Source organism: Arvicola amphibius, chromosome 6 (assembly GCF_903992535.2).
Source record: "Arvicola amphibius chromosome 6, mArvAmp1.2, whole genome shotgun sequence".
In the NCBI taxonomy this organism is placed as follows: domain Eukaryota; kingdom Metazoa; phylum Chordata; class Mammalia; order Rodentia; family Cricetidae; genus Arvicola; species Arvicola amphibius.
In genome coordinates, this window is record NC_052052.2 from 101,117,737 (window position 1) to 101,144,322 (window position 26,586).

The window sequence follows — 26,586 nt, forward strand, 5'->3', positions numbered from 1 at the left end:
TTTTCATTTTACTTATTCTTAGCTCTAGGGTCCAGTAGCCAAGGCAACTACAGACAGTAAAATCTATAACAAACCTATGTGTACTTAATGATTGTAGATTTCTACGGGTTCTGTCCAGTGAAACAAACCAGTTAACAGCCTGAGTATTATCTCCAGCATTGCTGGCAGGTGTTTCTGCTACTTAAACCTCTCTACCAGTCCCCTCGATCATTCTAGAAGGTTTATACTTGCATCTTGTTAGCCCATGTATCCCTATGCCCGCTGGCATGTACCCAGCTTGGTTGTGATGACTTTTTATGTTCTGGCCTCCTAATGAGAGGGCAAAACGCCATGAGTACTCTGGACTCCAGGCTCCATGGTCCTCCCTCTCCCTGGACTGGAAAACGAACACCAGCCCTACCTTAGAAGGCTCTCTGGGTCACAGCTGAGTGAGTTTCCTGCTCGCCTGTGTGTTTCTAATCACATAATTGACTTTATGTTTGACATTTGGAAACCCATTTAAAAACAAAAAACAAAACAAAGCTGGTCACTGGCCAGATTTCTCACTGGCAGAGTAACAGTCTTAGCTGCAGAAAACAACAAGCTGCTGCCCTGGTTTCTCATGTGTTCAAGGGCGTGGGAAGGTGAGTCATCTATAAATCCCCCACCAGCAACTGAGAGAAAGGGGTCTCCACAACAGCAAGGGAAGATTGTTATGGAAAAGGGGTGCTGCTAAGAGTAAGGGGGCTTCTATTTTATCCTGAGCTGCTAGATTCTTTTATGTAATTAGCCTTATTGAGGTTCCCTCTACCCCCAATTACAGGGCATTAGACCCAGGGCTTTCTCCATGCTAGACAAGTACTCTACTCTGAGCCTAAGAGCTACATTTCCAATTTTCTCTCTCTCTTTCCTCTCTGTCCCTCTCTCTTTCTCCCTCCCTTCCTCCTTCTCTCCCCCACTCCCAGCTTTTAATATGGGCGCTGGTCCCATGCTTTCCCAGGAAACACTCTGCTTTACCAAATGAACCATCTCCCCAGCCCGGGAGTCTGTTCCTTTCTATGTTACAGATGTTAGTATCTGCTCAGTCCCTCATAGAGCTCATAGCTGGCCACTTTTGTAACAATGCCAACCCTTCTCCTGACCGGCCTGCTTGGCTTACATTTGTCCTTGGGACCTGTTATCCTTTGACTGACTGTGCCCCATGGTTTATGTGTTGATTTCTTATTTACCTCTTGCCTCGTAAAATTGCACAGGTCACTTAGTACAAGGAAATAAATTTCAGAATCGCTTCTATCTGGATTTGCCTTTGATTTAAGTACCCGATGGACAACAGATACTCAACAAATTAAAGATATTGAGCACCATGCTTGATAGTACATCTATAATACCAGAACTTAAAAGGCTGATGCAGGAGGATTGCTGTGGCTTTAAGAGTCAACTTGAGCTACATAGTACCAGGCCAGCCAGTGCTGCATAACAAGACCCTATCTAGGCAAAAAATAAAAAAAAAAAAGTACTTGAAGTAAAGTATCTAATAGTGTGTTGTAATCCACTGTTAATTTTGAAGACATCCTAGTGTGTATGTATACAGTAGTGTGATGGAGTTCAGTATAAATAGGGTAACTCTCAAGGAACGGTTCAAGTTCTCACTCCACAGAAGCAGTAGGACGTTTGCAAGGGACAAGAGTGAGCCTGTGGCTTTTCACCACTTCTATTTGTAGGTAGAAGAAAGATGGAAATAAACTTAAAAATCACTTCTATCTGGATTTGCCTTTGATTTAATTTTTGTCTGTTGAACCCAAAAGAAATCTTTGGCTCTCAAGATTGCACTGCTAGGCTCATTCTGATCGTCAGACCCTTCTGGTTCCTCAAACTCTTTCTTTTTCACAGAAGTGGATGTGTTAGACTGAGGAACACTGGTGTTTGATCCTGGTTACCGTGTCATCATGGGGGAATGCAGCAGGCTCCTTTTGCTGACCTGTGCACTACTGGGAAGATTTTTCCTAATCAGCAAGTTTCACAGGGGAAATACTGGGTGCTCTGATCTTTTTAAAAACTGCTAAACCCATTTAACACCCAACTCCAGCACAGACGGACCCTGATAGGCACAATTCTGCCCACCAGGCAGGGAAAGAGCAATGGCACCTGCTGATGGGCCAGTGAACTTTACTGCAGGGTCCGCCCTTCCAGGCTGTACTGACAAAGAACCTTGAGTAAGGGATTAGAACTCAGGGTTCCTGGGTTGATAGATGCCCCTGGTTCTTTTTGGAATCATGCTGAGTTTAAATAGAGATGCTCAGGAATCTGAGTTCTTGATTGGGTTCCACCATTCTCCTTCCTTCACCTGTCTCTCATGGCTACTTCCCCATGGTCATGAATAGTTTAGCAATGCACTCGAGTTGAGGAATGGTCATGTGAGTGTGTGTGTGTGCATGTGGTACATGTGCTTGTGGAGGCTGGAATCCAGAAGTCAACCTCCAATGTTGTTGCTCAGGTCTCTCCCTCCTTGTTTTTAGAAAACAATGGACCGAGGCTTGCACATTCAGCTAGACTGGCTGGCTAGCAAGTCCCAGAGCCTTCCCAACTCTAGAATGGTACATTCGTGCCACCAAATAGGGGTTCTACAGATCAAGCTCTGGTCCTCATTCTTTCTTACCACTTTCCTCACTGGGTTATCTTCCTATGGTGTACCTTTAAAGAAGCAGCGCCTTAACCAGTGCAGGCTCCATACTTTGTGGAGGTAGCTGAATTCAAGCTCAAATGCATGCCCCGTCACATGCCGCCTATGACCAGGTGCAGCTCATTTCTTCACAGTCTTCCTTCCTTCGCTCACTCAGTCCACAGCTGCTGAGCAACAGGTGAGTAACTGCCTCAAGCTTTGTGCTCCAGGATAGAAAGAAAAGAATGCAGTGCATTCCAGAAGCTTGAATGTGGTGAAGTCATCTGAGGAAAAAGATGGCTACAGCACAGGCTGGCGATGGCTTTGGTAGAGGGATGGGCAGAGAACGCCTGAGAACTACCCAGGTTGGCACTGGGAAGCCTGTGGCACCGGGAACAGAGCTGAGGAGAGGATGTGGCTTGGGGCAGGAAGTAGGACACTGAGCAACCTCACTTGTTTTCCTGTCTCCCTCCTCCTCCTGTAAGCTCAGGAATCTTCAAACTGACCTGACCACTTTAGAATTCCTCCAGGCGAAAGTTTGAAACGTAGGACCAGCCTTTCTGGAAATACAAGGATATGGGAGTTGAACTCATTCCCCCTCTTTCTGGAGAAGGCTTTGCTCCAGCAGGGAGATTCAGAAGGGAGGAGCAGCCAGGACCTCTACTGTAGAGAGGGTGGCTCAGCCCAGCCCATTGCTTGCTTCGGAAAAGCTGGGCAGTCAGATCTCCTAGCAAAACAAACAAACAAACAAAAAACCAGACCAAGCTATGGCAACAGCTTGCATGTCACAAAGGCTTCAACCATGGCTAGCTTGAAAGAAAGCTGGAGCTCTTCTGTCCTGCCACCAGTCTCCAAACAGGCTCCCTGTCCAAGTAGAGAGGTCTAGGGCTCTCTCCTGAATTCTCAGCAGCACACAAGGTGTCTCCCTCCCAGGCCCAGCCCACCTCGACCAGGTTTGCAAGAGCTATGGATGTGGTTCTCAGTTGGTAGAGTCACAGTTGGTAAAGCACTCACCTAGCGCTGCATAAAGCTGGGCTTGGTAGTGCACACCTCTAATCCCAGTGCTTGGAAGGAAGAGGCAAGAGGATCGGCAGGTCAAGCCCATCCGGGACTACATGAGATCCAGTCTCAAAACAATCAAATAAAATCATGCTGGCTAGAGTGGTGCAAGCTTTAATCCCAGCACTTGAGAAGGAAGCAGAGACAGGTGGGTCTCTGAGTTCAAGGCCAGCCTGGTCTACAGAGTAAATTCCAGAGTAGCCAGGGCTGTGTGGAGAAACCCTGTCTGGAAAGACAAAAAGAAACAGAGACAGGAAGGAAGGAAGGAAGGAAGGAAGGAAGGAAGGAAGGAAGGAAGGAAGGAAGGAAGGAAGGAAGGAAGGCAGGCAGAAAGGCAGGCAGACAGGAAGGAAGGAAGGAAGGAAGGAAGGAAGGAAGGAAGGAAGGAAGGCAGGCAGGCAGGCAGAAAGGCAGGCAGACAGGAAGGAAGGAAGGAAGGAAGGAAGGAAGGAAGGAAGGAAGGAAGGAAGGAAGACTCAACTAAACCAGTTCTATGAAGGACCAGTTCCTCATCAGCAGAAGGGGCCCATCCCAAGTTTCTCTGTGCATGTGCTATATACTTGCCCTCTCCTACTGTATGCTGTATCCTCCCTATACATACCCATTCCTACTCTTTTCTTATCCAAGCATTAGTTACTTTTCTCATTGTGTGACAGAGGCAGCTTGAAGAAGGAAGGGTTGGTTTTGGCTCATGGTTTGAGCCTGGCTGCAGGAGCATGAGGAAATAATCACATTATAATTAACTTCTCTTCTTTCCCATGTTATTGACATGACCCCATCCCAGGGAATGATGATGCCCACATTCAGGGTGGGTCAACTCAGTTAAGCTCTCCTAGAAACATCCTAGCTGGCACGCAGGGAGGTGTGTCTCCTAGGTGACTCACAATAGTGACTGACCATCATACCTACCAAAGGAAGTCTTTTTTAATATTTTTATTGATTTTTTTGTAGGTTTCACATCACGCATTCCAATCCTACTTATTTCTGTGTCATCTCGCATCTGCCTCTGCCTTCATAACTTCCCCCAAAACAAAACCAGATTTAATAGAAAAATAGAAAAAACAAAAACAAAACAACCAAAACAAACAAACAAACAAACAAGAATCTTGTGGAAGCTGTAGTGTGGCCCAGTGAGTCACATAGTTTACCCTTTAGTCGACACATCTGTACGTGTTAAGTGTTCACTGCTATGACTCATTGGTCTGGTTCCTCTCCCTGGACTCCTCTTGGATGTCCTGTTGTTTTCCTGTGTCATGGAGATCCTGCTGTTTCATCCCCTTCACCTTCTCCAGCAGTTTGTAGATGCCGTGGATGTTGGGCTGGGCAGACCCAAAGCCCTGGTTCTGGACCTGGGTAGTAGCTGGGTTGACCAGCTCTCTAGCTTTCTCTTATGGTCATTACCCAGATGAGATGTCCAGAACTACCCTGGCCAGCTCATCCAAGACAGCCTACAGCAAGGAGCAGAGCCAGTTCTGCCGCTCTGGGGCCCTCAGATCTCGGTCTCCCCCCCCCCCCCCCCCCCACACACACACACACACTCATATCATCAGGGCTAGCTCTACTGTTTCGCCCATGCTAGGGGCAGGACCCTCTCTCCCAACTGTTGTATGGGGCGTACGGGGGTGGGGGGGAGGCAGGGTCAGCGCTCTTGCTCTCACACCCTCAGGGCTAGCTCATATGCGTTCCCGATAACAGGGTCAGCTCTACTGTGCTGCCCAGAAGGGAAGCAAAGGCTGCTTTCTTGTAGATTGCAGCTGGTGAGGGTCAGGGCTAACCCTCCTACTCCTGTGACCCCAGGGCCAGCTCTCTCACCTGCTACAGGTGGTGTGGAGGAAGTCTTTGTAAAGAACTGGTGTGCAGAGAGGTTAAGCCACACAGCAATGGGGCAAAGTGCTCACTGAAGGAAAATCCAGTTAGACCCGGATGCTTCCCATCCCCAGGCAATGACACCCCCCCTTCATCACTCACTCCCCTTGATTCACAGAGGCTCACTCTGTTGGGGGGGGGGGGGAGACTACGTCTGGAAGAGAAAGGAAAGGACATTGCCACTGCCTCCTCAAAGCACTCATATTTGCCAAAGGTCCATGATAAATCTTTCTGCAAGAAAAAAGCTGAAGCAGAGAGAAGAAAACCATAGAGACAGGTCCTCAGGGAAAAGGGATAAAAGGAAATCAAATCCAGTGGGAGGAGGGGGAATCAAATTGCCTGTTTCTCTCCAGGCTCTGTTAAGGACTCATTAACCTCCTTCTCTCTTTTCCTAATGATTCTTAAGCCAAATGAAACTAAAAGGTTTTTGATGGGTTAAGAAGAGGCCATCCATTAAAGGGTCAGTGCTTGGTTCTCTGGGCATCTGTTACTGGATTAACCATATTAGTTTGGAGTTCCTGTTATCTGACAGTGAGAGGGGGCAACCAAGCCAGAGAAATATGTTGAGCCCATTAGATTTGGCCGTGGAGAAAAATTAGCCATTGTGTTCGTTGCTGGGCATGCAAGCATTCCCAAGAGGAAATAAATGTCTGCGCATGCTCAACAAACTGTGGAGACCATGCGCCCTCTCCTCGCCGCCTATGGGCATGGTGTTTACAATTTGAAGGGCCCAATTTGGTACCTATTGGGTGTCTGAATTAACTGATTGATACTAAGTCCTATTATAGGAGGACATTGATTTTTAAGGTCAATGTTCTGACATTAGAAGTCATAGCAGGGAAATGGTCAAATGAACTCTGGTCAAAACTGCAGTGGGATTGGAGATGTAGCTCAGTAGATTGCTTGCTTCACATGTGCAAAGCCTGGGCTGCATCCCTGACATCACATGTTAGGTGTAAATGGTGAGTGACATACGTGGTAGAGATGATACAGAGATGCGGTTAGACATCAGCAGGTGAGGGGATTGGCTAGTAATGACTAGGAACAAACAAGCCCACAGAGAACAGCTTGAACTCTGCCCAAATAGAATGAAGGTTAGGCTCATGCTTATAGTGTGAAGAAGTCAGTTAAAGAGATAACATTTGGGCAATGGTAAGATGGCTTAGTGAGGAAAGACACTTGTCACCAAGTCCCATAACCTGAGTTCAGTCTCTGGAACCCACATGGAGAAGAGGAGAACCGACTCCTGCAAGTTGTCCTCTGACCCCCATGCATGCATTGTGGTGTGCATATGCGCACGTGCACACACACGCGCACGCATATGCACACGCACATGCACACATGCACAAATAACCATAAAACATGTAAGGAAAATGTTTTTAGTGCCCTTGGTACCATATTCATTATCTCTCGAAGAAAATGGTGCAAACATGAACTTTAGACTGATATATGATCAAACTCTCAAGAACTTTTATGTTTTACATTAAGAAGAATAGTAGCATGAAATCCGTGGAGAGTAACGGACATGAGAGTAGCTAGTGCTTACTGAATGCTGACTGGGTAGCAGGCACCAAGCTAAGGCACTCTGTATGTGCTGATACATTAATTCAGTAGCCCTATGGGAAAATGTTGTCATTCATAGCATTATTTCTAAAATGAATAAACTACACAAGTAAATTAGATCACTAAAGATACGTAGCTATTAAATATGTGGTAGATAGTATGACTTTGGAAACCATGCTGTAATGAGTACTGTTTAATCAATCTTAACCATTAGTAAGAAATATTTAGAACAAGATACTTGATTTTAAAGTTTAAAGAAATGGCATTGGACTTCTTTGGAGCTGAAATGCCAGTTCTGACCTATGTTTGGACGGAGTATATGCATATCTCCTCGTGGAGACTCAGATTTAGAAGGCCAGAGGGAGAAACCCTGACCTCCAAGCCAGGGTTATCATTCCTTTGTTGGTTAGTTTTTTGTCAACTTGACAGCAGCTAGAGTCGTCTGAGAATAGGGAATCTCATTAAAGTAAACGCTTCTATACCTGTGGGCATTTTCTTGATGTTGGATGCAGTGAGGGTCCAGCCCAGTGTGGGTGGTGCCAGCCCTGCACAAGTGGTCCTGGTTGTATTAGAGCGCAAACTGAGCAAGCACAGGGAGAGGGGCAGTAGGCAGCATTCTCCTATGGCATCTGCTGCAGTTCCTGCCTCAAGATTCTTGCTTTGCGTTCCTGCCCTGATTTCCCTTAGTGATGGAGTTTGGCCTGAGTGTTGAAATGAGAGCCGGCCCTCATTGTCCACGGGAAATTAGTTAGCTCCAGAACCTTGGGTTGGTAAACCCCTTACATAAAATGATACAGTATTTGCATATGATGCATTTATGGTCCTGTCTATATTTTGATTTCTTTTAGTTTTTGAGACCAGGTTTCAGAGTGTAACCCAAGCTGGCCTGGAACTCACTAATCTGAACTCAAATTGGTAGCAGTTCTTCTGCCTCAGTTTCTTAAGTACTAGGGTCATGCCCAACTTCTCATGTACTTTAACTCATATCTGAGAGATCCGCAGTACCTAGCACAGTGGAAAGGCTATGGAAGTAGTTAGGACATTGTGTAGATTTGGGAATCATGACAAGATAAAAACAGTCTGTATGTTTTTATTAGGACAGACTTCTTTTTTTTTCAAGTATTTTCAACTCCTGAGTGGAGAGATAAGTAGATGCACATTCTGTGGGATGGGGGATAGCTGTAGAAACACATGGTAGACATTATTCTCTTCCTCTTGCCTATTAGCTTGGCCATCCATATATCATAGACATCCACTAATGTGATTGGCTGAAAGAGACTGGATTAGATGGGGATTAGAGCTCAACCGAAAACACAATGCATTTGCTTCTCTTTTCTTTATAAATAAAGTAAAATGTATTGGGTGTCTACAGAACTGTTTAAAGTAGACACATGGCCCCAACTGTTTCTTCCACATTTGTGTACCTCCTCCTGTTGTCCCCTAGACTCTCCCTAGGATGCCCAGGACCAAATTCCCCAAATGCACAGCACTGGGCATCTTCTGTTGTACCTCCATTTGCCATCTCATCTTTATGTGCTGATGTGAAGATAAACCCAGGGAGTCATGAGTGGTAGTGTTTCAGGACAGGGGAAAGAGCAGAAGTGAAATTAGGAAGTGAATTTTTTTTTGTCTGTTTTATTCTGGGCTAGAAGAGTCTTCCTCTCTGATAGTGTCATTCTCCTAGAGAACTCCTCGCCAGTGTCTGGGACATGCACAGCACAATTCAGGTTGCCAAAGCTAGTCTGAAGCATCATTGTTCTGGCTCATCATTGTTTGTGGCTTTGAGGCAGAATAGAAAGAGCACAGGACAAGAAGTCACAAGGCCGGAGTCCCAACATCAATCACGTACTTAACCTCTGGCAGCTCTTAGTCTCTGTCCACCGGAGCAGCTTCATCTGTGTAAAGAGGAGGAGGGCCAGATGGCTGATGGGATTCTGTATAATGGTCCCTCTGGATGAAGCAGGAAGTTACTCATAAGGAGGTCATTCAGGGGCTCTATGACTCAGCCTTGGAGACAAGAGGAAGACAAGGCTCCCAAAAGTCCTTGTCAAGAATCAGAGCCACAAAGCCTAGCTTCCTCTCAAGTCTTTATTCCTACACCATCCTGACAGCCTGCTTGTTACTCTATTTGGCTATCCCACAGTGCTTCATAAATGCTGGCTGGAGAGGAAGTGGAGCCAAGGTCCCTTCCTCTGCCACAGCCTCAGCCACGCACAGGATATGAGGATCTAGTGGACTGGCTAATAGGAGCCAGGGCCCATGAGGGCCCTGCTCATTAAGGATTTACAGAGCACCCTGTCACATTCAGGGCTCAAAAACAATAGTTATTCGCCACTTTTGTTTGGTCCCTGTGGATAAATGTTTCCCATCTTGGTTTTATACATGAGGACACTCTGGTCCAGAATGGGAAAGTAGCAGACCTATGGCCATAGGAAGGCTAAGTCAAAGACTGGGAACTCGTATCTGGGACTTTTGGGGTTCACTGGATGGTGACAAACACCATACCTTCCTGATGGTTTCTCTAAGTTTTTTGGGGGGGCGGGGAGTGGTCTCTAAACTCATTACTATTACTATGATTCTTACTATTAGAGGTGGCATCTTTATATATATATATATATATATATATATATATATATATATATATATATATATATATATAATCCTCCTGCCTCAGCCTTCTGAGTGACGGGCTCACAAGCAAGAGTCACCATGCCAGTCCTCTTAAGCTTCTATTTCCCATGCAAACCCAGTCATCGGGCTGTTCTTAATCATAGTCATTGTTGTCTCTTAGTCTTTGACTAAAGCTGCTGATTATTGAGGCCGTTGCTTTGGAGAAGCCTGGACGAAGCTAGGTCTCCAAGAAGAAAAAAGGAACACGTATTGTAATTTGCAGTGTGAAAGAAAAGCCAAGCCATCGTGTAAGGGAGAGAAACCCTTGGTCCGATGCTGCCCTGCTCACAGCCACGCTGTTGCTCATTCGTGAGAAAGCGCTCCACTTGTAAAGTTAACCACCCATTAGTGAGCGAGAGCTGTTGGCACTAATTGGCGGACTCCTGGGAAAAGCTGCATAGTTAGTGGTTGGAGTAATGAACCAGGTGCCCTTGACTTCTATTTCTGGTTCCTTCAGAAACTTGTTGTGTGGCCCTAGGCAGTTTCCCCTCATTTCTGTGGGTCTTGTTTCTTCTCCTCCACCCTCCAAAAAACTTCTACTTTTTTTTCCTTGGGGGAGGGGCTGCTAAATGAGCAAAGAAACTGTGTGACACTCTGTGGAGATGCCTAGCTGAAGTCCCTTGACTTAACAGATATTAATCAGTAGAACCCCTGATTATTGACAGAACTGCATTGTTAATGCTTATAATTAGCTCCTTTGGCATAGAATGGCCATCGGAAGTAGTTGGAGTCCACGGGAGCTAGCCCAGTGTTCGCCACAATTGTCAACTGTCTGGTGAGTCTTTGTGTGGAGTCTCAAATCACACAGATGACCTTGCAGGGATAGTTTGGATCTCTGAGAACCAGGGCATGAAGGCTCCTCTGGAGTGGCCCCAAGGATAGTAATAGCTTATCCCTCCCATTTACAGGGGAACATGAAACCAGGCATCTTCCCTTTGCCTATTTCCTTATTGGTCTCTCGCTCTGCCAGCCTGAGAGCTGAGTGTTGAGCAGCCAGGGGCTCTAAGTGGGGTGCAGCAACACATGAACAGAAATGCCCTAGACCCCCATGAAGAGCCTTCAGCTTAAATGACATCCAGCCCTGCTGCTGGCAACAGCTGTCCCTGCCCTCCCCACCCCTATAGCCTTTCAACTCCCCCAACTGCAACCACCAGCAGCTTGCTGGCTCCCTAGCTCCACCCTCTCTCAAGTGAGAAGAAAGAGCAGCAGCCAGTGTAGCTGCAGGTCCTCATCCATTCCTTCGAGATTCTTCTTATGGCCCCAAGCAGCTATCAGATCTAGAAAAAATACCCACTCATTTTTTTTCTACTCCCACCTTTCCTTCCCAGTATTTAATTTGCAAAATAAAAGTCAAAATTGAGTTGTGCTAAAAACAGCTATCAGGGAATCCACTGTTCTGCCTCTGCTACAAAAATTTCTACAGAAAATACATCATCCCAGGGATACACCCTGGGAATCAGGACTCCAGGTTCACCCTCTAGAGCAGCAGCAAGGCAGAAGCCCTTCCCCTTTTCCTGGGCAGCCACCCTGGCTAAGATGAGGGGCGGCAGTAAGCCCAGATGGTTTTGTTTGGGCCCTTTGGCAGCCACACAGATCTCTACACGGCTCGCATCAGGGACCACTTAGAGGAAAGGCATGGTGTGGGTTTTATATTTTTGCAAGGAGCTGGGGGAAGAAGTTGCCAGGAAACCAACCCTCTGAGCATTGTGCTCCAGGATTCTTTATCAGGCCTGAAGGCACTTCCAAAAGAAGACACAAGTGGGGTTTACTCCCGAGCGTTCATGCCAGGTGTGGCTTCTTTTCTTCCTGGGGAGGGGTCTACCTTCTGTGGTCTATACATCCGACACAGATGTGACTCCCACCCCCACTCCATGCTGCTGAGACAAGGACCAATTATATCACTGGTAGGGGCCATGCGAATGGATGAAAACACATCAGGAATTTCATGATGGCAACAGCAGGTGCATGTGCCTCTTGAGTCTCACATCCAGGAATTCAGTCCTGTGCAAGGATCCACTGTGCTTGGTTAGGGTGGATACAGGGCAGGGTCTGAGAAGGACATCTTTACAGGGAGGAGGAGGGAGGGGAGGAAGGGAGGGGGAGAGAGAGAGAGAGAGAGAGAGAGAGAGAGAGAGAGAGAGAGAGAGAAAGAGAGAGAGAGAGAGGCCTTTATACTTATTATAAGATTTCCAGCACACACATAATCTAATTTAATTCTTTAAGCTCCAAGTCAAGACAAGAAATTTAAGGAAAGCATTCTGGTGGCTCTGCAGTTACTCCCTCTCATTTGGTAGAATCTGGGAGCACGAAGAACACAAGGAAAACACAGTGAGCTCCATGTTTGTTGCCTACTTATTTATAGCACTGCCGAGTTCAGGATCTGCTGCTGTTAAGATCCATCTCACAGGAGCTGTTAACATATTACAGATGGGGAAACCTATGCTAAGACAATTGCTGCAAGTTAAAGGCCAGTGAGTTGGAAGGTGAGGAATCCGGATTTAAACAGAGGCTCAGACTCTAAAGCCGTGCACGACATTCTATAGTTTGGCAGGTTAGAGTACTAGATTTTTTGTTTAGACAGAGTTTCTCTGTGTAACAGTCCTGGCTGTCCTGGAACTCGCTTTGTAGACCACGTTGGCCTTGAACTCACTGAGAACCCCTTGCCTCTGCCTCCCAAGTGCTGAGATTAAAGGCATGTGCCACCACCGCCCATCAAGTTTGGCAGGTTATGTGTAAGGCCAAGGTCATAGAGTGAGCAGCTCTACTGTTTCTATGGCTGTAATGAAGTTATCCACAGGCGAGATGTCTGTACCCAACCAGTGGGTATCAGAGACTGGAAGTGTCTACACTGAGGGATTCATGGAGGCAGAGCACCCACCATGACCGAGTTCTGCGTATTTAAGTGACTAAGGCAGGATGGACACAGAGCATCTGAGCCAGGGCAGGACTTTGGATCATTTGCTTTCCTTGCAATGTCTCTCCACTCACTTGAAACTGATTCCAGGGAGACAGAAAAGTCTCCACTCTCTGGCTTCAGAGTCAAATGCCCTGTGGGTGAAGAGGTGGCTTCTTGGTAAGAACCAATTGTTGCCCCTCGCCCCTCCGGTCACCCATGCAGACAAAATCATTTTAGAACTCCGCGCTGCCGAGGAGAGTGTGAGATGAGAGAGAATGCAGCCACTCTAGAAACCGGTTTTAACTGCTGCCCAGTTTGACTTGGGTGGTAAATTCACTGGCCAAGTATTGACTGACTGCATTCTGGGCCTGGGGAAAACAGGGCTTATGGAACACAGGGAAATGACCTTCCTATCTGAAAGGTGCATGTCTGTAATGAGCTGGGGACTCAGTGTGGAACTAAACCTAAAATGCTATGCCCCCATAAGGAGGAGACCAACAGGTCTGCCGGGAAGAACCAGCCATTCTCTCCGGGAAAGACAAGATCAGGCACCCTGGTTTATTCCTGATCAAAACAAACTCACTTCTAAGTATATAGAAGGAAACGGAAGCTCCGTGAACATAATGAATGCAAACCCGCGTGCACAAAGCTTTAGCCTCTGGTGACATTCCCTAGATGGCTGAGTAACTTTCACTTTCATCCAGAAAAAAAAGTTACCCCACTCCTAGAACAATCCAAAGCGCCCTAATTGCTTCCCAACCTCAAGATCAGCTTTTTTCACTCCTGGATTTCCATGGACCTTCTCTTGCTGGCAAGGCGAGACTGCAGTATAGTATCCCTATAGCGGCAGAACTCGTGTCCGTCGCCCCCCCCCCCCTTCCCCCGCTTTGTGCTGAGGGGAAAAAAGCAGCATGACAAGCACACAGTGTGATCCTGAGTCGCCTGCCCCCAACTATGGTCGCAACAGCCTCCGCCCTCCAGCGAGTGAGGATGTCTGAGGCTCTCGCACATTAGCGGCAGGAAGTGGAGTCCCGAAGGGAGGCTGGGAATTTGAACGCCTTCCCATTTCAGCACTCGAGGGGAGGAAGCGCGGCTCAGCCCTCAGCGTGCGCAGAAGGCTACCGCTCCCTCCTGAGCGCCGTGTTCCCGGCTCCGATCCTCTCCACCCTCCTCTCATCTCCCCGCCCCCACCCCCTCTCCCTCTCCTTGGAGGGAAAAGTCTGCGAGCTGGGAACTGTCTTGGAGAATTCAACAAAGGCACGAGCCAAAGGGGAACAAACTTGAAAAAGAACTTGTTTTGTTCCTGTTAAGGAACCTGCAGGAAAAATCCACACCCACCGGTGTGTGTGTGTGTGTGTGTGTGTGTGTGTGTGTGTGTGTGTGTGTGTGTGTTTCAAGGACTAGTAGTAAGCAGGCTACCCGGAGGAGGCACCAAAAACTGTAAGGTCTCTGCTTTGATAAGGAAACTCTCAGCTGTTGAAAAAGTGAATCAGCGAAGAAGGGACGGAGACCAGGGAACTCACTACTTCTGAATTTAAACTCCGTTGTTTCCGTCCAGATATTCCAATGGAGACAGTTGGAGAATCTGTACTTCAGGGAAAAGAAGTTTTCCGTGGAAGTTCATGACCCCCGCAGGTAAGTCTAAACGCCTTTTTTTTTTTTTTTTTTTTTTTTGGAGTGTGTGGCATGTTAATTGTATATCAGTTCTGTGTTGTCATCACGGTTAATGTTCATGGCCAGTTTGGGGTGAGGGGAGAGGATGGTGAATCGTGGAGAACAGAGCAGAGTTCGCATCAGACAGTAAAGCTTGTGTTGGTAAATGCAGTGTGTGTGTGTGTGTGTGTGTGTGTGTGTGTAGCAATTCTGTGGTATTTCATCTGGCTACATATTGTTGTTCTTGTGTGTGTGTGTGTTTAGTAATTCTGGGATCATTTCATCTGGCTACATGTTACTCTTGTGTGCGTGTGTGATTCTGGAGGAAGCACTGTGGCACTTGGGACAACACTGAGTTACATGGGGGCAGTGCCCTTGTCACAGACAGGAGACCAAAGGCGCCCTTGCTACAGATGCTGAGCCTATGTGAGACAGGATGGTGACCACTGAAAGGCATCTGTCACCAAAGTAGTTCTGCTCTTTATTTCCATCTGGGAGCTGTAAATTTTGGATGTTAGCATTGTGGCAGACATGAAATAAACGCGATTCTTTTTCCTTCCTCCCACATTGTACCCCTGAGAACACCAGCCTTACAAACCTGTGTTCCAAGTTGGATGCCAGACAATAGGGTCCCCGTCTGGAATGTAGAGACCCTTGCAGGGAAGGAGGCTGGGCACCATCTACTGTCTGCTGGCAGTCCTCTTTGTCTGCTGGCAGTCCATAGCCAGCAGCAGCGTCCCCTACACCATGCCTGACCCCGAAGAACAAATTGTAGGTCCAGATGCATACTGACAAGAAGGCAGGCCTGGGAAGAGACTAAATAGATCAGATGCCCTCAAGAAGCCACGGTGGGGTTCAGGTGCTGTTGATACTTAGCCCTGGACGTAGGAGGAAATGCTGGCAAGCAACAGCCTCACACAAGGATTCGAGCATACAGACATCTGAGCATACAGACAAGCAGCTGGGCCCTCCAGGGAGCTGGGGACTCAGGATAAGATATTGCCTCCAAGGAGAAGGCCGAGGTTTGTGCAGAAGCCTTCGTGCCTGCTGCTGCTGCCGATAACCCGCCTGCGTTGTGTACCTCCTTGTAATCTATGCGTAACAGCCACCCTCCTGCAGGCAAGAGTTTATCCCAGCCCCTCTGTTACTGTTACACTAGCAGCTAGAGGACAGAAGGTTCTAGAGTTTCTGAGTCTCTGCATTCGGGTGCAGAGGTCACTGTTAAACAGAAGGATGGCTTGTTTGGTGGTTCTTGGGACCTTGGGATGCATTTCATGGTCTCAGCAGCCTCCTCCACAGAATACAGTCCATCTGCACAGGCCAAGAAGGGGCGGGCAGGTGGATGCCAAAAATAATAATCCAGACAAGGAGAAGCTCGCTGCTATTTTTCCAGGTGAACTTATGTCAGCCTAAGATTCATATAAGAATGAATATAAGAATGACATATAAGAGAAAAGGAAACTTCAGTGCAGAAAGGGTGAAATGAATTCTAAACCATGGTCATATACAGAAAGGGGATGCTTGGCAGAGCAGAAGTTAAATAAAAAGATGGGGCCACCTGTGGGCCCGGGCACAGGGAATAGACAGCCTCCGTGCCGTGGCTCTGCTTATACATGGGGTAAATCCTCTCACTGTGTGTGTGTGTGAATGTGAGTGTGTGGTGTATACAATATGTATGTCCTTTCTGTGTCTACGATCTCATTAATGATAGAATTAGTGAACTATCCTAAATTTTTCTCACTTTCTCAAAGTCTAGGGATATAGGAAATGGATCTAACATCATGTATTACCATGTAGTTGGCTTTTGGCTTGTTTAGCAAAAGTGATCCATCTCATACATATTTTGAGAACTTCTGTGTTCTTCTATGTTAGATGTGATGGTTACAAAAGAGAAGCTGAGTCAGTATCCTCTTCCATTGGGAGCTATTAGCAGAGTTGGAGACACCAGCAAAAGAAATAATTGATGGGATTTGCCAAGTATCGGCACTGTTTTGATACTGACACACGTTTGCTCCCTGGGTCCTCACTATGACCTGAGAAATAAGTCGAGGTACAGATATGTAATGTGGATAATTAGTATGTGGTACAGGCTAGGTTTGAACCTTAGACGTCCAAGACCAGAGTTCATGAACCTCAGTGCTATACACTGTATGCCAGGCAAGCTGTGCTATGCCAAGAAGTACAGACCAAACTCCTGAATGATGTGGACACCAAAGGCCCAACTGGTCAAGTGCAGCTTCAGGAGGAGATCTGAGTTGATACCCCCTGGGGTTACTAGGAGGTGGGCCTTCAAGGGTAAACTGAGGTAACGAGAGGAGGGAGGGTTTATGTGTACATAAGAACCCAAAGATGGCAGTCTGAGCTCAGGGTTTGACAGTCTTCCCTGGGGAAAAGCAGCCCTGAGTCCACCATGACAGGGACATCTCCTGGAGCCAAGACTGTTTTCTGGGTGGAATGGGACAGCTATAACCCCCACCTTTCTTTCCCTGGTACGCCTTCCCCAGGGGACACAGCGTCTGTGGTGGCCTCTGCTCCCCTCTGTCCCCAGCTGTTACCTTTTCTTCTGTCGTTCTCTGGGTTTAGCAAACACTGAGCCATTGCTAAGGTTTAGGTGAAGCAGAAGGTGAGGTGGGGAGAGCTGAGGAGAGAGATGAGCAGAGGAGATAAGTTCCTAATGGAGCAGGAGAAAACCCCAAGAGTATCTGATGTAGATGTTCCCATGAAGCTGACTTCCCAGACCCGATGAGCCACTTATGCCTGCCTTGCTCATGTTACCTGGAAAGTTCGAGTGCCTGGATTTTTACAACTCTCCCTACCTTTACAGATGTACATTTCAAGTTACTTTTTCTACCTACTTTATCTTTTCTGGGGAAATTTTTTTTTTCATTTACTCCAAGCGAAACTAGGAGTTCAGATAACAGCTACTGTGTCTCCCCAGAGGCCTGGGAGGGGAGCACCTCGCTCTCTCGCTGCCCCTGACTCCCCAGAAGCCTGGGGGGGCTCCTCACTCTCTTGCTGCTCCTGGCTCCCAGAGACCTTGAGGGGTCTCCTCGCTCAGTTTCTCCCCACAGAGATGTTTTACACACTGATTTTTTTTTTAATCCCTTAACTTTTGTTTGAACCAAATCAGTGGGGGGGGGGGGCACCCAACCAGCCTAGTAGCATCAGGTTTCTAACCACCAGATTTGAATTTCCTCTTAAATGTGGGCATGAAGAAGCCTCCTGTTAAATCTTTAGCTTAAAGAGTAAGACATTAAAACCAGCTTTAAATTTTAAAGGAAAACGGGGTTTCAAAAAAATGCTATTATTCATAAGTCCAGATGAGTCTACAGTTTTTTGAAATTAGATATTTTCTTTTTAAAATTATTGATATTTCTTCTGACACTCAGATCAAGTGCCCTAGTTACACCCCAACCTGCCATCACCCCCCCCCCTTACCAAAAATTCTTCTTTGGCATGTCTGATGTGTTTGTGCATGGGGGCCACAGCACACATGTGGAGGTCGGAGGCCCCCATCTTCCCCCTTGCTTGAGACAGGTCTTGTTTTCTTTGCTACTCATGCGAGGCTAGCTGCACGGAAGTTTTCAGGGGTCATTGTGCTATTTCTGCTTCCCACCTCATCCCAAGAGCACTGGGGTGCCATGCATCCAACTCGGTGGGGCTTCTGGGGAGCCACACTCAAGTCCCCAGATTTTGTAGGTTCAGTGCTTTGTCCACTGAGTCATCTTCCCAGCCCCACTCCACTCTCCCCTCCCTCCCTCCCTCCCTCCCTCCTTCCCTCCCTCCCTCCCTCCCTCTCTCCCTGCTCCCGTACAAATACTTCCATTCACTCTCAGATTTTAAAATATTTTAAAATATCTAATTACATTTATTTGTGTATATGTGCATGTGTTGCCTTTGTGCACATGTGTATATATACGTGTGCATGTGTGTATATGTGTGTGTGTGGCAGAAGTCAGAGGACAACTTGTAGGAGTCATTTCTCTCCTAACATCACGTGGTTCCAAAGGATCAAACTCAGGTTGTCAGGTTTGGCAACCAGTCAGCTCTCTAGCCTGTTCTCAAATTTAATTTAATTTAATCCGTGTATCCTGTAGAATATACTTCACTGAGACTGTGGCCCTATAAATCTTTTATTCCCCAACCCAGACACCATGAACATGTTGAGATTGATGCTTCCCATTTTTATTTTTAATCTCCGCTTGCCTCTCTCTACTCCATGTATACTCTAATTAGAATTGTACACACAAAGTTTAGGGAAGTGCCTGGCTCTGCTTTCTCTGCAGTCCCTCTCTTGATTCTTAAGTACCTTTACGCTTTGGGAATGTATCTGTACTGGATAATCAGACCTTTCAGGGCGCATCTTTCTAGTTAGCGCAATGCAGAAAGTTCTATGATGTAGGACGTATTTAGGCCTGTGAAGAGGAGGAAAGAACTCGCCCATCGTCACCATAGGCAGCACTGCCTGATTAACGAAGAGCATTGTCAAAGGCTTTTTCTGGCTCCGAGATTTGTCTTGACTCCATGCGAGGAGCTGAAGATCAAAAAGGACCATCAAGTGACCTAGAGTGACCCAGCTTGTCCTGGAGCGAAAGCTTGAGGAGTCAGTTCCTATACAGGGCATGGCCGTGTGACTCTGCCAGTGTGTGTGGACCTGTGTGCTTGTTTCTGGGTAAGCTCCTCTGGCCCCTTCATACCACTGGACTCTCGCTTACAGCTGTTTGATGAATGGCCTCTCCCCTTCACAGAGACTGAATGAAGCTTGCGGTTCTTGTTCTTCCAGGGCTTCGGTGACCAGGAGGACTTTTGGGCACAGTGGCATTGCTGTGCACACGTGGTACGCATGTCCAGCATTAATCAAGTCCATTTGGGCGATGGCGATTAGCCAACATCAGTTCTATCTGGACAGAAAGCAAAGTAAGGTAGGTGACCTGCCACCAGGCAGCTTACGGGGCCTCCAGGCAGCAGTTTAGGGATGGGAATTAGATGGGTGTCCTTGGCCTGAGACCTACCTAGGTAAGGACTTGCCTCTGAGGGCTGCAGGTAGGAGGAAGGCCAACAAATCATTAAGAGGCCATACTGGGTGCTACTTGTCAGGGGCTCTGGCCCAGCCACCAGTAGAGGTGCTCAAGCCTCAGGTACAGCCATGTAGGGTCCTTAGGAATTCTGAACATACTTTTCGAGGCTCTAGAGGCTCTCTTAGGAGGGAGCTCTCAAACTCTTGCTGATGTTTAAACAGTGATATATTGTTTTCTTGGGGGTGGGGGGAGACGCAGAGATAATTGTCCTCAGCCAATACACAAGACTAACCCAACCGTCCAGGGAGATCGCTGTGAAAAGCGCTTCAGGCTTTTCCAGCTGCCAACTCTGTTTTTAAAATGTAAAGCTGGAAAAGTGAAAAGGCAAACAAAGCAAAGGCGGCAGCAGCCCCGGTTCCCTCAGGTAGACCTGGAGCCCGGGGCGTTGGGAAATTGCCACGTCCGGGCCTAAGAGGTGCATCCACCCCCAGCCCAGACAGCCAGCTGGGCCTTCTGGTGGGTGAGAGAGTGACGTGCTCTTGGTTCACACACAGCTTAGAACAACACTCGGCCTCTCCTCCCTCCACCTGTCTTCCTTCCTCCTCTTCCAGGCCACTCCCATTCAGTGTAGCACAGAAGGGCCCCTACAGGGGGAGATGGCTCTAAGTTTGTGTTAGGACTCTCAGGTGATGCCCTCCCTCGTTCCTTCTAGTGGGTTCCCCCATCCACAGGAAGTTGTCTTCCCTTGAATATGTATTCTTAGGAGCTAGTGGCATTTAAATGGATCGAGATCATTGGATTGGTACTCTCTTGGTTCTTTTCCCCTTTATTGTGGGTTTTTTCCTCACCTCTGGAGAAGGTGGGAGCTGAAAGTGAGCTTAGGACAAGACTGCGAAAGGGATGAAGCCACTCCCCTGCCCCAGTTCAGTCCCCAGTCAGGGCCTGCCCCATGCCGCAGCCACTGCCTACTTTGGAAAGCACTGACTCTTTTTCTGAATCTTCCTGACCTCTTTATTGAGTCTCTTCTGGGGTGACAGAGTCTGGGGGCAGGGTGGTGCTCTTGTGGCTGGAAATCATGAGAGTATTCCACACTCCTTTAGAGATGATGGGTCTTGGCACAGGCCTTTGAAGCTTGATTAGATCAAAAGAAGCAGGGCCACAGGGGTGTGACTCACGCTAGATGCTGAGACCGTGGGTGGGGGCTGGTGCTCTGCTCTCCAGTGGAGGAGCTGGAGGTCAACACCCACAGACATGAACTCCATCCTGGGTTGCTTGCTGGTGGGTAGTAATGGTCGAAAGGCTGAGCATTTTCCCCAAATCCCACTGTCAGTGGCTGGAGACGGCAGAACTCTCCCCTCCCCCACACTAATACCCTAGTCTGCAGTGGGGAGAGGAAGTAGCCTTTGCACCCCAGGGCTGTGCAGTGTCAGCGGCTTGAGGCCCTCCTATCCATGCTGGTTTTTTTCTTTTTCCTTTTTTGCAGTTTCCTGGCATGTCAAGTAGCCTATACTTGGGGTTCTTTGAAAAAAAAAAAAAAAAATGCCCACATTGCCTGTGAGAAGCCTTTTTCAACAGACTTCCAACGGGTCAAGGATACATTAAGTGAAGCTTAGGAATAAAAATGATCACCAATCACTTTTTAGCAGGAAGCACTATTTAAGAAACAAACTCAGGGCTAGAAAGATGGCTCAGTGGTTAAGAGCACTGGCTGCTCCCCAGAAAACCCAGGTAGAGTTCCCAGCTACCACATGCTCATAACTGTCCCTAATTCCACTTCCAGGGGCATCCGACACCCTCACACAGACATACATGCAGGCAACACACCGATGCACATAAAAATAAATATTTTTTTTTAAAAAAAGAGAGAGACAAACCCAGCTATAGGTGGCTCACGCCTGTAATTCTAGTTCTCCAGGGGCAAAGACAGGGAGATTGCTGCTTTAGGGCTAGCCTAATCTATAGAGTGTTCTAGGCTAGCCAAGGCAGCTTACATAGTAAGACTCTGCCTTGACAAAAGGAAAGAAAGAAAGAAGAAAGGAAGGAAGGAAGGAAGGAAGGAAGGAAAGAAGAAAGGAAGGAAGGAAGGAAGGAAGGAAGGAAGGAAGGAAGGAAGGAAGGAAGAGACAAATCCAGAGGGCCATAAGTATGAGGAAGCTCTTAACTGTCCTTCTTAGTCACTTTGAAGGACAAAAGAAAATAACCAAATTCTCAAGGGGAATAGAATTTTACCCAGGGGTCTTTACATGACTGCAAATGTCCCAGAGGCCTAGACATGTGTCGAACAACAACAACAACAACAACAAAAAAAGGTTTGCTTTCTTACAGTAGTAGGAATTGAATGTAGGACCTTATTCCTAAGCAGGTGTTCTGCCACTGAACTTGTCCTCAGACTCGTGTGTATCCTAAGAGTCAGTTCGTGAACCTAACAGGCAGGTGAGGACCAAGTTCCTCTGTCTGGCTGTTAGACAACTATTTCCCAGCTCTGTGACCTTGGGAAGACCTCTCATCACATGCCTTTTGCTTTCCCCAGGCAGAGAACAGAAAAGGAACTTCCTGACCCAGATTTGTAGTTGGTGAGATGGCATGGTATTTGTGAAACTGCTTTAGGAAATAAGTGTTTTATTTTAGGGAATTTGTATTTGACTAACGTCATAGTTAAGCTGACACATTCCCTTGTCCAGTGCTGCATCTAGTTTAAACTATCTCAGAAGACCCCACATTAAGTCCGAGGTGGTGAAATACTCAGGAGAAGTTACATTACAACACAGTTCGCTTCTGGGATGTCATGTGACCCATCTTTGGTGGGCAGCAGGGATTCTGTGAGTGATTGTCAACAGGCCTGGGATAGAAAGCTTCACATATTTCTGGACAGCCAGTGTGGGCTGGCATCCTGGCAGGGCTTCACATTCTACTGTATGGGGCCATGCCAACCATTCCTTTCTCTGAAGGGCTCCCAGAGCAGTTCAGGCCTCCCAAGTGATGTTTATCAGGCTCGAGAAACAAGTACAGTCTAGTGATTTGAGTCAGTGAGAGCACTAGCCAAGACAGATCACATACCTCCTCTCTGACACCCAGAGTACCACCGGGTCATTGTGAAAACCATTTAAGAAAGCCTCCTAGTGTTGGTACACACCTTTAGTACCAGCACTTGGGAAGCAGAGACAGGTGGATCTCTGACTTCAAGGACAACCTGATTTTTGAGTGAGTTCCGGGATAGCTAGGGCTACACAGAGAAACCATGTGAGGAAGAAAGAAAGGAAGGAAAGAAAGAGGAGAGGGAGGGAGGGAAGAAGTAAGGAAGGATAAGGAAGGAAAGAGAGAGAAGAAGGAAGGAAGGAAGGAAGGAAGGAAGGAAGGAAGGAAGGAAGGAAGGAAGGAAGGAAGGAGCGAGCAAGCATCTCCTGTTCCCTCTCTCCCCATTTGCCGGTCTCCCTTCCTCCCACTTCCTCTTCCTCCATCAGCTCCTCAAACATGTACATGAAGGAAACCCTCCACCATAGAAAACAGAGTGGAGGGAAGTTGAAGCTCTGCAGACATCTATTATAACTGATAATTTATATCTGCTGTTACTGAAGTTCAGAAGTGCTGTCAAAAGTATTCAGTGGCCGCTGCTGCATCCTAAAGCCAAAGACTGACTTTCAGACTTCAGGGCAAAGCTCACATTGTCTAGAGGAACTAATGGCTGCTTTTCCCCTGACCTTAGAGTGGTGCTTGCTGGACTTAGGCCCCAGTGCAGATATCTTCCTTTTTTCTCCCTTCCTCATTCAATCTATTTATTCCTCCTAAAATCAACAGCCTGATAGAGCAAATTAAGGCTTGTTCACAGAACATCTGTGCTGACACTGAGAGGTCACTGAGGGTGTGTAGGGACTTTGGGGCTGCCCAGAGACCCAACATAGCAAGAAGGCAATCAGTCTCCTGGGACTGTTTGTTATATTTCTTCTTAGTTCTCATCCTACAAGCTATCTGTTGGGTCATTGTGATAGGCCCATTCCAGAAAGGTCTTAAAGTTACCAGAATCTAGACCACATTAGAAAAAGGCTAGTTGCTACTCCTGCTTTTGTATTTTGGTTTTTTTTTTTTTTCTTCTGGGGTTAATGTCTAAGCAGGAGAGGAGAGGGCTTATTTGAAAACAGGTTTTTCCATGTGATTAATGGGATCTTTAAAATGTCAAGTAGAGCCATCAATCTAACCTTATTCACAAATTACATCCAGGTACTAATTTATATCCCACTCCTATGGCCGTGACGTTGACATACAGTATCTACTGTGGTCCTTATCCCAACTCTGTGATGTGGGCTTTATATCCCGATGTTATAAACAGGCATCTGAGGATCAGAGAGGTCAAGGATCAAAGTCTGACAGTGACCGAGCAGGAGAAGCTCTGGGCCCTCGCCACTGTGCTATATGGATTCAATGAGTTGCTGTTCTGAAGCCGTTTAAGTGTGAGATTCTTCAATGAACAAACACATCATTCTTAGTAAAGTGCAGTGCAGAAAGAGGGGGAGTCATGGATTGTCTGTGCACTCCGCTTGCCCGAAGGATAAAGCACAGCCAGATGGGTGCTATAGATATGCAGAGTCCCCATGAAATGGAAAGCCCATCCTGCTTCCTCCTGCAGCCAAAGGCTGCCAGGCCTGGCAGCTGAGCTTGTTTATGTACCAGAGGGCCCTAACCTGAGGAAGTCAGCCTGGTTCTGTTTGTAAGGAAGAAAGCGGAGGCTGGGAAGGGGATCCAAGTCAAAGTACCAGTGGTGGAGAAGGAGGGGAGAAGGAGGATAGTTCACATTAGGTGACCAAAACAAAAGCAAAAGTCGGTGTTTCTTCTGGCCGAAGACACTCATTTGTTAAGAGGAAGAAAGCACACAGGGGCCGGAAGTCACTGTCATTCATCAGCAGAGGCAACAACATCTGAGGCCAGAGGAAGGGCAAGGCCTTAAGGGCCCAGATAGCCTTTGTGGGACAAATAACAGCCCCTGGGCAAAGGAGGAAGCCTGTAAATCAGGAAGAGGGGATTGTGGTGTGCAAGCCTTGCCAGAGCTGTCAGATGTGTCTGGAGCCTGGTAGGTGCTGAAAGCCTTGCTGTCCTGCAGCAGCTACACCATTGGCTCACCCAGCTCCAGCACACAGAGCCAGTGTGTGCTTTGACTGTCAGCTGTAGTGGTTTGCATGATGCTGATGGTATCATTTAAAAAAAAAACTGATTTATAAAACAATAGCAACATATTGCAAAATACCAAATCATGTACATAGGCAGAAAATCCAGCATATTTCCACATGACCAACAGTGTGACAAAGAAAAACAGATAGCCTTACTGAAGAAACGATCACTTTTAGGGATGTAATCACAGAACAAAACCGGTCTGAGATTCCCCTCGCCTCTGTGGCTGTAAGTCTAGTGGGGTCAGCTGATCTGCATACAAAGTGGAGTAAAGATTGAACCCCAATATGAAGACTTTGGAGCCTTCACAGATTTAATCAATGAGAATTGAAGGGAATCTCAAGACAGATGCTGTTGGTGGGACCTGAGTATTCCAGAGGTTTCTGTCTGTGTATAGTCTTTGCAGATACCAGTAATCTATCACCTAAACTTTCCCTGGTCACATGGGTAATAACTGAAGATATTTAATACCTTCTAAATTTATTGATAATTCATGACTTTGCTTTGCAAACCTCATCTGTCATTCATAAAGCTAAAAAGTTATTTTCTCCTCATTTAAGCATAAAATAAGTATAGTCACAACTATGTGTGTGCCTGTGCATATATGTACATGCGTGCGTGCATGTGTGCATGTGTGTGTGTGTGTGTGTGTGTGTGTGTGTGTGTGTGGTGTTAGGGTTTGAACCTAGGATCTTGTACATACTAGAGAAGTTCTCTAACATTGAGCTATACTTACGCATTCTACTTTTTATCTTAAGAATGGGTCCCCCAGTAAATTGTCCAATCAGACTTTAAACTTGCTCTTTGGCCCAGGCAGTCTATGAATTTATAATCCCCCTGCCTCAGCCCTCTATCCCCACCCCCAATAGCTAGGATTACTGACCTGGTACAATTTTCTATTTGTTTCTCTGTCAAGGAGAAAGGAGAAGAGGAGAGGACTAGAGGGAGGGAAGGGAGTGTCCCACACACAGCTTGTCTCCTTTGACTCAGCTCACCCCTCTGTGGTCAGTGGTAACTCCCCTGGATTATATTTGGGAATAGTAAGACTCAAGAAGATTAAATACTTTCCCCGGAATATAGACTGCAATGACCATACTCTTCACACTGTTCTCTGATGCCTGGGGAATCCTGCGCTGTGAATTCCGGTTTGTAGCTCATGAGCCACCTGACTTCAGGACTACGAGTGACTGAGTGTTTTCTGCCCCTTCCATAACCTTTTCACCTTTCCTTTCCAGTCCAAGATCCATGCAGCGCGGAGTCTGAGCGAGATCGCCATTGACCTAACAGAAACAGGGACGCTGAAGACCTCGAAGTTGGCCAACATGGGCAGCAAAGGGAAGATCATTAGCGGCAGCAGTGGGAGCCTGCTGTCCTCAGGTAGAGCCTGCGCCTGTGACACCTTCCACCCAATGGCTCCTCCCCAGGGAGGTAGGGGACACCGTGCACAGTAGACCACTGGGCAGGCCGGCCAGACGCAGGCCTTCGTTCCCAGACTAAACTCTGGAGTCATATGTGGGTCTAAGAAGTTTCCTCAGGTATCCAAAGGGGCAGAGGGAGATCAGGGTAACTTCACAGTGTGGGGCACTGTAGGCATCTCTTCAGGTACCTCACGGGGCTTTGTAGAATGCCAACTGGTGTAATCAGTAACGATCACCGGGAGTATCAACTCCAAAGGCAGAGAGTGGAATTTAATTGTGTATTCTTAAGTGGGGGGCCTATACTGGAAAAGGACAAAGGTCAGGATCAAGCTGCTACATTCTGCTTCCAATGATACATCTGAGGCTTTAAACGGTCAGTGTGAAAGGGGAGCCTTGCTGTCACAAGAGATGGCTGAATGAGTACCTTGACTCACTATCTGGTTCTATTGTCTATTTATGTGAGCATCATGCAAGCCATTTTGCTGTTAAAGATTAGGGGAACCAGATCAAAATTATCTTGGCTTCAAGAGTGGAGATCAAGGAATTGGTTTATTGGCAAAGTGCTTGCTTAGCTCACCCACGGCTCAGGGTTCAACCCCTGGCCCCTAAATTAATTACAGATGAAGACTGCTCTTTGCTTAAATG

The 26,586-nt window shown here is 47.1% G+C and overlaps 1 protein-coding gene across 4 annotated transcripts in view; it reads left to right on the forward strand.

Annotated features, from left to right (window-relative positions):
* The window catches only part of Frmd4a (FERM domain containing 4A), a 310,427-nt gene that overhangs the window by 243,266 nt on the left and 40,575 nt on the right, over positions 1-26,586 (forward strand). For 3 of the 4 annotated variants that reach the window (XM_038333067.1, XM_038333064.1, XM_038333065.1), the window contains exons 12-14: positions 14,251-14,327; positions 19,129-19,267; positions 25,759-25,900. In XM_038333067.1, coding sequence (XP_038188995.1) covers positions 14,251-14,327; positions 19,129-19,267; positions 25,759-25,900 — 358 coding nt within the window. Of the gene's footprint in view, positions 1-13,755; positions 14,033-14,250; positions 14,328-19,128; positions 19,268-25,758; positions 25,901-26,586 lie in introns of those variants that run through there. The other variant, XM_038333066.1, reaches the window with a different exon arrangement.